This window comes from Zea mays, chromosome 2 (genome assembly GCF_902167145.1).
Source record: "Zea mays cultivar B73 chromosome 2, Zm-B73-REFERENCE-NAM-5.0, whole genome shotgun sequence".
In the NCBI taxonomy this organism is placed as follows: domain Eukaryota; kingdom Viridiplantae; phylum Streptophyta; class Magnoliopsida; order Poales; family Poaceae; genus Zea; species Zea mays.
The window spans coordinates 113294890-113305659 of NC_050097.1; the positions used below are offsets into that span (position 1 = coordinate 113294890).

Sequence of the window (10770 nt, forward strand, 5' to 3'; positions counted from 1 at the left end):
CATCGTACAAGCAAGCGAGGCACAGGCAAGCGAGGGCACACAACTTCATCGTACAAGCCTTTACACATATACAAGCGAGGGCGCCACACTCTACATCGGCTCAACCTTAGGAATAATTCCCATCTCTCTATAATTAAATAACATTATACTAAGCTTCTCACCCGCAAAAAGACTTCGCAGTTCCCCTTCCCCTGTACTCGCGGCAGCCGACAAAGACAACAGTTCCTGCCGACCAGCCCTACTCACACGAAGCCGAGCCCCTTCCTCCGTACTAACCCTACGCTTTGCAACCGCCCTTCGTCGTCGGCGCCCGGTGCTAGGACCTGGCACATCTTGCGCGTCCGCGGCGTGTGGCGAAGCCTCCGCCGCAGCCACATCCAAGGCCGCAAAATAGTCCAAGTCCTCCTCCGACGACTCCTCAGTCCACTCAACCGAGCTCCCAGAGTCAGTAAAATCAAAAACTCAGATGCAGATCCACCATATTCATTACCACCTTCCGCGGTCGAAGCCGCCAAAAATTCAGTAGTAGCGGTTGCGTGCGCAGGCCCAAAATCTTGAACCTGCGCAGCAACCAAAATTCAGCAACTTATCCAAAATTCCCCAACCCTATACACCCACTACGCCACCTGCGAAGGCCCTGACGCTGCGGGAGCCTCCGCCGTTGGCTCCGCCGCTGCTTCCGCCGTGGTTTCCGCCGCTGCTTCCGCCGTGGTTTCCGCCGCCACCGCCGCGGGATCTTCAGCACTCGGCACAGCAGCTGCGGGGGCATCAGGTGCGCCTTCGGCCACCTTCGGGGGCAGGTCTTCGCCGGCCGCAGCAGATGTGGGGCATCCGGTGCGCCTTCCGCGGTCTCCGGGGTTGGCTCCAGGGCGACCCCAGACACGGCCTCCGCAGGGGTCGGCTCCGGGTCAGGCAGCGCGCTGTTCAACGCCCCGAAGTCGTCCACCCGCTCGCCACGCGCCGCCTAAGACAAAACACACAAAATTCAGCAAACACACGCACAGCCCACATCCAGCAAACGCCAAACAAACGACAACGTTACCTGAGCCCTCGCAGTCTCGGCCCGCTCCCTGACCACCTCACGACCGTGCGGACCCCACATCCGGTCATAGAGGGCCCCGGCGGATTCCTTCACTACGGGGTCTTCGACCTTATAGACATCTCGCTCAAAATCTTCATCTGCCTGGTCGAAGACCTCGAAGTGCCGGCACCCTTCGCGGGAGAGTGCGTTCATCGCCCCCTCGCAGGTGACCAGGGAGGCGTACGACATAAACCCCCCCACGACAGTGGGGAGTTCCTGCAGCTCCTCCTGCACCCATTCCAGACAGCGAAGCTCGGGCTCTCGGTCCGGCACCTCGAAGTCACCGGTCCGCGCACCCAGCTCACGATATGTATCCATAAGCTGTGTGCGCGTCCGTTCGGCCTCCGCACGCATCGCGGCCTCGGCCCCCTTCACGCGGCTCTCCAGGGCGGTGAGCCGCTCCTGCAGATGTTCGGCGCGCTCCCTGGCAAGATTGCCTTCCGCCCGCGCCAGTCTGGCCTCCGCCTGCGCAGCCTGCTCGTTGGCCTCCCTCCTCTCCTCCGCCAGTTGGCGCCGGAGGTCAGCCTTCTCCCTCTCCAGTGCGGCCACCTTGTCCGTCAGTTTACGGCACTTGCTGTCGGAGGCCGATTTTTCACGGACAGCGTCAGCATGTTGCGTCCGAAGTCTCTCGACTTCGGTAGACACAGCTGCCGTGAGGGCCCCCGACGCAGTACGGCTGGCGAAGTCAGCCACCTGCAGAGCGCATGTAAGGCCGTTGCCCAAAAAAAAAGGGAGAGAGTATAGCTCAGCGGACCTGACTCAGCGCCTCCGTCACCTCCTTCAGCCGGCGGGTCGCTGCGCCCGCCTCGTCCCTGACAACCGCGAGGGCCGACACCTCGCCTCCGGCGCCAAGGGCCTCGCCCCTCGCCTTCGGCACTATGGCAGCCGTCGCGATCGCCGCGGCAGGCGCAACTATAGCAAGTTGGCCTTCGTCCAACCCTGCAACGTATCAACGAATTTTAAAAAAAAACGAGCCAACGACTTACCACCAAGATAGTCGTCCACATTAATATCGGTGCCGAAGTCGGCAACACGTTTGCCCGACAACGGCAACGCTCGGGCCGCCTTCGCGACCTCCGCCACTCCGCTGACCGGCGGCACCACCTTCGTCGATTTGGAGCCTCCGGCGCCTGCCGTTGCCTCCGGCGCCTTGCTAATGCAGAGGCGCCCGACTTCGCCGCCAGCGGCGGCTTGCCTCCGCCGGAGGCCGCAGCCTTCGCAGTCCCCCGCTGCCTTTTCGGCCTAGCTTCATGAAGCCTCACAGCCGCCTGGCGTTTTTGCGCTGCCCCTTGGCGATCCTTGTCCATCACTGCCGACACAACAGCAGCAATATTCCGCCCGTAAGGAAAAACTCTCCATTCACGAACCATGCGAGATGTAAAACAGTCCTCGCCAGCCGCGCAGGGGATAGGAACATTCCTAGGCCAGCAACCCCCGGTAACCCTCAGCATCCGAGCCGAAGACTCCCGGAGCTCGGACGATGACATCCTTCCCCCCGGGGCCGCGCACGTCCTCATCAACTCTCTAGCAAAACTATCACACACCCCAAGTCCTCCCATAGCAGTACCTAATTTTCTCTTTTTGGAGGAAGGGGCGGCCGCCGGCGCAGGGTCGTCTCCAGTCTCCACCACCGGCTTCTTTCCACGGCGGTCCGCGTCGTCTTGACCAGGATAGCCGTCGTACGGCAATTGATTTAACTCGAAAACCCTGTTCAAACGGTCATTTGACCCGCGGATATCAAAGCTGCGCTGGCCTTCCGTCCTCGGCACGTAACGTCCCACGAGCCGCACCGCCCCATCCTCCGCATCACGCACAAAGGCGGCCGGGTCGCGGTTTCGCAGATTCAGTGCGAAGGCAGGACTTCGCACCACCCTTCCTCTGTGAAAAGGCATCTGGCGAGGGCACACTTCGCCCAACGCCCAGCCATGCGCCAAGGGCCACACCCCGTACGCCACGAACTCTTCAACTAAATCGCGCCCACTGCTCTGACCGGCGGCGCATCGAAGGGCCCCTTCGTCCGCATCCTCCTCTGCCACTTCAAAGGGCGGATACGCTGAGTAATAATGAGAGCACATCTCGGACACGGGGAGTCCCTCATGGCCTTCGACGGTACCCTCAGCAACGTAAAACCAAAATTCATTCCAGTTGCCCCACTTGTTGCGGGCGCATGGAACCAACTCCACTACTTGCATTGTGGTCTTGCCGGTCTTCGGCGTGAATGTGCATGACCCAAACTGAGCAACTTCGTCCCCAATCATCCTCTTCTGCCAGTGCAAACAATAATACTTCGCAAAAACTTCAACCGATGGCTGTCCGCCGTACGAAGTCGTCGCCCAGACATACTTCGACAGCGCCACCACGGCATTCGGTGTCAGCTGATGTATTTGAACGTTGAACCTACGCAGGACTTCGCCAACAAACCGGTGCGCAGGCAAGCAGAGACCGACGGTGAAGAACGCCTCGAAAACGACCAACTCACCCTCCGGCTCGGGGACTTCCTCCGTCCCCGGAGCACGAGCAACTCCGCCGCCAAAGTAACCCAACCGCTGCATATCTTCAACGCGGGCTGACGTCATCCGCGACACGCCAAAATCAACAGAATCGCCGGCGCGCAACTCCTCCGCCATCAAACTACTCAGCGTCTCCTCAGACGAGGCGGCGGCCGGCGGCGTAGCGGCAGCGGAAGAAGAGGACGACATCGCTACGTACCGTCGGCGGCGGCGGGCGGTCTGCTTCACTCGAGCCAGATCTCCGGCGAACAAGAGCACGGCGGGCAGACGAGCAGCAAGACGGCGGGCGGCTAGGGTTTTTCACGGAGCGCGGAAGGCGAAGTTCAAAAAGCGCCGACCCCCGCCCCCTTTTATAGGCAGGGCGCGGCTCTTCGGTAAACCCGCAATCCGACAGGGCGCGGCGCTTCGGGAAACCCGCAATCCAACAGTACGCCGTCCATCAACAGTCACATCAAAAACCCCCGCGGAACCACTTCGAGCGAGGGCAGCGTCTCCGCCATCTAGCGACGTCTTCGGCACCAGGTGACTTTGTCGAACTGGTCCCTCGGAGGGCAAATGTTGGGGCGAAGGCAAAGGCGCCACCCCTCGCTCGAAGTCTTCGCTGATAACCGCTGGTCAGACAGGGACAGAACAGGCGGGGACACCCTTCGCTTGATCGGCACCAGACGAAGACCGGCGACGAAGTCATCCCACAGTGCGGCCTCGTCCAGCTCAGAGGCCCACGTGCGTTCCGGCCCATTGTAACGGGCCCTGCGTGGCCGCCGCGAGTTACGGGCCTGATCTGTAAAGGCATCCCTGTAATTACAGTCTGTAACCCCACTTTATGGGAATATTCTGGGGATAACCTAGGTAGCTGAGGGCACATGCGTTCTTAGCACAAGGCGCTGGGCGCTCAGGTACCTATAAATACCCCTGCACAGTGCCCGTGGGAGGGCAGATTAACAGAGCTATTGCCTCCTAGCACGTGGGCCTCTGAGCTGGACGAGGCCGCACTGTGGGATGACTTCGTCGCCGGTCTTCGTCTGGTGCCGATCAAGCGAAGGGTGTCCCCGCCTGTTCTGTCCCTGTCTGACCAGCGGTTATCAGCGAAGACTTCGAGCGAGGGGTGGCGCCTTTGCCTTCGCCCCAACACTGTCCTCCTCTGCTTTGCCCATCAGAGATACAGAAAAAGATAAGAATCATGACTCTAAATAGAATATAAACTGAGAAATTAACATTAGCAACATTTCAAGTTAGATCTTCCATGTAACAAGTAATCATGCCAGAAGCCTTAATATAAATCTAGCAAAAGCAGAACCACCACCATAACATGGAGCCAAAATTGAGCAGCTCATCGTTTTTAAGCTAGGCTGGCTATTTAACTTACAATTATGTTGCAGAACTGTATCAACTCCCTCTAATTTTTTGTTACATTATATTTGGCAGGAAAATCTGAGTTATCAATAATCCTATGTGTTTCTACTGGGTCTGAAACTTGTAACATACAGTTCTCTGAAGATCTACAGAAGATAGTGGATACTTATCAGCTGAGTCCTTTCACCGCAAAAGTAATGCTTCCATCCTTTGGGAAGCTTTGATGTTGTCATTTTTTATTGAAAGTGATAATATGTGATACTGGCATGATGGGTTAGGTTCGTCGATAAAATGTTCTAACCTTTTTTATATCTTACAACTATAGATGCATCAAAGCATGAATCCTTTGGAAATAGGAATAACTGTCATTATCTAGGTAGACTCGCCTTGTGCCCTTGTTGAATATTGACATTTACTACTGGTAAAAGTCTTTAACAGGTTGCCAGGTGTTGTGCTACATCAAAAGAGGAGTGGGAGGAACAGTGCAAACTTTGGCCAACATCTTACCATCCTGCACATGAGTATGACCTCATGACCTGTCATATAATGCTCTTTTTTTGTTGAACATGCAGGAGAACTGAATGTCATTGCATTATTAAGAAGAAAAGAGCTTGTGACACTAGTTTCCAATATTACATTTGCTCCTGTTTTTGATGCATACATGACCACGGCCTATCCATCTGCCTCTACTGGCCTCCAGTGACAACTTGCCATCTGGTGTGGGTATAGCACAGTTTGGTGATTTCGGTGAAACCAAAAACCGAACCGAAAAAACCAAAAATCGAACTGCTCGGTTTCTCTGTCTATAGTACACCGATTGGTTTGCTTTGTGTAAAAACCTAAGTTTTTAGAAACCGAAAAAACCGAACCGAAGTTTCGGTTTACACTGAAATGCTGAATGCCCAGGCCTACATGCCATTGGTGCTGGCAAGGTACCATAGGTGTATCTCATCTTCTGCTCGCAGCAGGAGTTAAATTGAAGGTGGGCCGTTTTGAATATGGCATCATTCCAGTGATTTCAGATCATCCAGGTGCCTAGAATGACCCTGGAATTAAATCTCTTGCCCATGACTATCACAATGTGCCCATGTTCCCTGCTCCACCATTCTCCAAACACCTTGTTGGCTTATCACGTTATGCATTTGCTGTGATACTTTTGTTTAGTTCACTCAAACATACAAGATTCGCTAGGACAAATTTGTAAGTCGATTAAAAAAAACAATGCTGTCGCTGAATCCCAAGATGAACTAATTGCTAGCTATAAAGTTTCAGTTACCATCAAAACAATTCTCTGAAGATTTTCAATTCCCAGCCAGTGTTGCAGGAAATCTGCCTCATCTCATGTTGAAACACTAGCTATCTATCGGCATTGACTCCACTCTGATGAGGAACATAGTTATTCTTTAGGCAATTGCATTTGTAGTATGCTTGTTGCTTTGTCCATTGTTCTAAGATTGGTATTGTGCTTTGACTTTGGCCGGTAGCACATATCTGTAGGGCCTAGAATGCAATCCATAGTACGGCAGGTGGGCTTCTTGTTTGCATTCAAATTTAGGTCAAGATCTACAAATGACTGATCATATCTTTTCCCTGAGTTTTTTTTTTAAATTTTCTGTAGCATGTGATGTGATTACAGTAACAAACTTTCACATCAAATTGGCAGTTACTACATTGTTCTGTTGTCTGTGGACGAGATTTTACTGCACTTTATGATTAAAATAGAGTTTTCCATGGAGGTGTGGATACTGCAATTTTCTGCTCTCTTAGACTCATATGTTAACTTACAGCCTTGGTATTGTCCGTGGATTTCAAGAGGAGGAATTACCATCAATATTTAATTGCATGAAGGCTGCTATTCAGTTATCAAAGGTAACCACTCTAGGTATCACAAGACAAATATTATGGGTATTACTGAGTAGGTCAAGCGACCACTGCTTCCCATTGCACTTCTAATCACCTCCTAGATGCTAGAAGCCAGAGTCACTGCTTGGTCAAGCGGCCAAGATCTGCCTTGGTGTAATATGAATAGTTCATCAATCGTACTTTGCTCGCCATGCTTTGTTATGTACACAATTGTATCTTTACCTTGCTTGTTGTTTTGGTATTTGATCATTTCTTTTGGCTAATTTCCACTTTGGTTCTCTGACTGTACTAGGCAGGCAATGCTGCAATCATTGTTGATCCATCAAGCATGCAAATAGTTGCAAAGGCCACTGACCATACACACAAGCATGATACGGCTGAAGAAGGGAACACATTTTCTGAAGCGAATGCAGATGTTACCTGCCCTTGGAATACATCGACTGATGATGACAACAATCTGTCACTTCCAGGATCCTTTCTTCCTAAACTCAACAGTTTGAACATGGAAATCCCATGTATAAATCCTTGGGGATGGATGAAAAAAAGGACTTGTGAGCAGAAGCCATCGCCATGGGATGGCTGTTCTGCATGGCATCCTCTGAGACATGCTCCCATGGCTGCCATTGAAAATGCTGCTGAGAGGGACAGAACGATGTTTCCTTCTTCGATTTCAATAACCAAGCCAGATTCAGATGGCAGTCCCGAGAACTGCTGCGACAATGAACCAGCAAAAAGGCTGAAGACGGATACAAAAGTGAGCTTGTTACTTCTTATAATCTCTCATTGCAGTTGCTTATCTAGTGTTGCGTGAAACTGGCAATAATGCATTCAATTCATCCTACCTTTTTTTCCCTGACATGGCCAAATTTTAAACATCAGGATAATGAGAAACCGGCATCTGAATCATCTGGTGGCGACCTGTTTGAGACCAGCAGACCATATCTCTGCACAGGGTTTGATATCTACCTTGTTTGGGAACCATGCACAATGTATGCTCAACCATCCTCCAGCCTGCACATAGTTTCTCCTCTTACTGCTGACCAATCTTACTCGTTTGCTGCTTTAATTTGAAGGTGTGCGATGGCGCTTGTGCATCATAGGTTCAAGCGCGTGTTCTACGCCTTCCCCAATCCTGTGGCCGGAGCACTCGGTGGAGTCTACAGGTTGCATGGGGAGAGGAGTCTAAACCATCACTATAATGTGTTTAGGGTTTCAGTACCTGAGGCGTACTTGAATGGGTTGAACTGTTATTCGAAGGAATGCTGATCCAACACCTTTCCGTTTTTATTTAGAAAAAAAGAGGATCCAAGACTGTTTTCCTTTTTTTTTTATTTTTGGCACAAGGGCTTCATATTAGGCCTAAACTTGCCCATCTGTATTATTAAATGTTTTGGTAACAAATGTGTTTATGGATGTAAACGTTGGTGCTATTTTTTTATTAGTTTACTTAAATTTAATGAAATATGATCGGTTTCAAACATGAATTTACACTTTTTTTAATAGATGGAAGGAGTACGCTGAAAGTCAGAACTCAGCCATTTTACAGCTCTGAATCTGATGCTTGCGCTGCGCACAGGCAGGCACTGCCTCTCGTCAGCAGATCTTGCACATCTGCATAGGGATGCAACCAAATCCTCGCCTTTATTTGAACAAACATACACTGACGAGTCATCAAAAGGGCATCAAGCCTCCTTTCCCTTCAAACTCTAGTCCTAGGTCCTGAAAACAAGAAAAAATAATCTATCCTCTCATTTACGCAGGCCTTGCTGGACATCATCAGCCAAAAAAGTATCATGTAAATACTTGTAACAAAAAGTATCTTATATGTTTCACATAAATATCGTGTAATCGTTGTGATCTAGCATTTTATTAAATAATTTGTTTAACATGGACATTGTAATAGTAGTCGGTTATATGCCACCATAAAATGGCGTGCATAAACACTAGTAGCCCATCGGTTACGTACGGTTCAGTTGGGACGGACGGGGTTGGAGCAGGTGATCCGGACCTGGCCAGCCGACCCCGTGAGCGGCGCGAGCGCCGACAGCTTCACCATGGCGTGCGCGAAGTCGTCGCGGAACAGCTCCTCGCCGCGCGCTCCGGACGCGTACACGCGCACCCACCGCACGGTGCTCCCCGCCGTGAGCTGCTGGTCGGCGCGCAGGATGCCCCGGCCCTCCAACAGCTCGGCGTAGTAGTGCGCGCCGAAGCCCACCTCCCGGCCCTGCCTGTAGTACCCCATCTCCATCGGCGCCGCGCCGTCGCCGCCGCCGCACGCCGCGCGCATCTCGCCGACCATGTCCGGGTCGATGGAGTCGTCCGGCGCGCCGGTCCCGGCGAAGTTGTAGATCCTGTCCGCGATGAACCTGCACCGCACCTTCCCGATGCTGTGGGCTCCTGCGCGCAGAGCAAGACTGCCTTTTGCGTCACTGCATGCAGGGAGTTGCGCAGCTCAGACTCAGAGAGTCAGATCGTCAGGCGACGGCGAACCTAGGAGCGCGACGGTCTCACGCTCCGTGAACTGCCCGCGGCGCGCGAACGCGTCGAGCGTCATGGCGTAGGTGGCGTTCGGCGGCGGGATGCCACCTCCGTCCGCGTCGTAGTAGAAGCTCTGGGCGCTGTCGCGGCGGCCCGTGAGCACTGGGTAGGTAGGCCCGCCCACCAGCACGAGGCTGTCCCGCGCGGCCAGCGCCAGGATGTCCGCGCAGGAGACGGTCCCGGGGCACGCCTTCTCCACTCCCCGTTTGATGGCCTCGACGGCGCCCAGGCCGCGAAGCGACTGGTTCGGGCCGGCGTCGCGCTCCGATCTCTGGCCGCCGACGCGGTCCAGCAGCACCGAGGCGTCGCAGCCCTGCACGCTCGATCGTCGACATGGAGTTCACAGACACAAGACATGCAGCAGCAAGAACCGACGTACGTACGTGGATGAAGCAGTCGTGGAAGAAGAGGCGGACGAGTGCGGCTGCGACGTTGGGGTCCGCGTGGTAGAGCTTCCGCACCATGGACGACACCATCTCCTCGGCGTCCGGGCACTTGTCGTCGTAGAACCCGAACACTAGCCCGGTTGAAGCTGAACTCGTCTCGGGGTCGGGGAAGGAGAAGGAGGAGTCGCCGCTCTCGTCCTCCTCCCCGTAGTCGTCGTCAACTGAGAGATAGGCAGCGGCGGACCTACTAGTGGCATCGGATCCGAGACCACCGGCCGTGCTGAGGACCACGATCGACGACGACACAACTAGCAAGCAGATGGCTCCCCGTGCCGGAGGTCCTAATAACGACATGGCAGCCTCCTCTGTTCTTGTGATGCATCGCCGATGGAGGTAAGGCTGTTATGACTGAGCAGTTGATGGCCGCCTCAGGTGCTGCCTCGATATTCATAGTATGCTAAGAACACTGCAAGAAGTGAAGTTGAATCACCATCTTTTTATGAGCGACCAGGAGCAGATCAAAGAATATGATACACAAACAAGTTCTTTTTTTTGTCACAAGTGATTGCTATTTGTTGTTGCTGCTGGTGGAGTTAGTCATGCCTACTATGTGGCTTTGTAAGGGATTATTCTTGTGACATGGAATACATGACTGAGCTGAGCATCTAATTTTTCTTTTTAGACTTCAAACGGGAGACACGTGGCAACACTGCGCCAACCGATCGAAAATTGAACCGACCGATCCATAGATCCTGATGGAAACGAGATTGAGAGAAAATATATATAGTGATAGCAAAGGGATATGTCCATTCGAACATGTAACTGCTGCCCCTTGGAAAAGATCACATGGTTTATTTTCTAACACTCTCCTTGATCAATTCCAACTTCATTTGATCATCCTTCGGTTGTTCTTCCAAGAAGTTATTCTTCTTAAAAAACCTGTGGGAAAAATAAGAAGTATATCATTCTTTTAGATTATGAGTGAAACTCACACCGACTTCCAAAAGAAAGTATTACAATCATCATTCTTAAAACCCAC

At 52.6% G+C, this 10770-nt stretch overlaps 2 protein-coding genes across 6 annotated transcripts in view; one reads left to right on the plus strand and one right to left on the minus strand.

Moving 5' to 3' along the window:
• Positions 1 to 8284, plus strand: part of LOC100280681 (hydrolase/ zinc ion binding protein) — a 28964-nt gene extending 20680 nt beyond the window's left edge. For 2 of the 3 annotated variants that reach the window (XM_035964779.1, XM_035964778.1), the window contains exons 6-11: positions 5017 to 5138; positions 5383 to 5465; positions 6732 to 6813; positions 7100 to 7561; positions 7687 to 7796; positions 7881 to 8284. In XM_035964779.1, coding sequence (XP_035820672.1) covers positions 5017 to 5138; positions 5383 to 5465; positions 6732 to 6813; positions 7100 to 7561; positions 7687 to 7796; positions 7881 to 8073 — 1052 coding nt within the window. In that variant the 3' untranslated portion in view covers positions 8074 to 8284. The remainder of the gene's footprint in view (positions 1 to 5016; positions 5139 to 5382; positions 5466 to 6731; positions 6814 to 7099; positions 7562 to 7686; positions 7797 to 7880) is intronic. The other variant, NM_001360234.1, reaches the window with a different exon arrangement.
• On the minus strand, positions 8282 to 10198 carry LOC100273315 (Peroxidase superfamily protein). 3 transcript variants are annotated; one of them, NM_001360237.1, is made up of 4 exons: positions 9729 to 10153; positions 9298 to 9658; positions 8774 to 9204; positions 8282 to 8526 (listed from the first exon to the last, which is right to left on the minus strand). In NM_001360237.1, exons 1-3 carry the CDS (start codon positions 10083 to 10085, stop codon positions 8777 to 8779), a joined length of 1146 nt encoding a protein of 381 aa, NP_001347166.1. In that variant the 5' UTR covers positions 10086 to 10153; the 3' UTR covers positions 8282 to 8526; positions 8774 to 8776. The 3 variants fall into 3 exon arrangements, with proteins under 3 accessions (NP_001347166.1, XP_008667514.1, XP_035820520.1); XM_008669292.3 differs by having other exon boundaries at positions 8288 to 8526; positions 8816 to 9204; positions 9729 to 10198; XM_035964627.1 differs by lacking the exon at positions 8282 to 8526 and having other exon boundaries at positions 8581 to 9204; positions 9729 to 10198.
• Between the last annotated feature and the right edge of the window lie 572 nt (positions 10199 to 10770).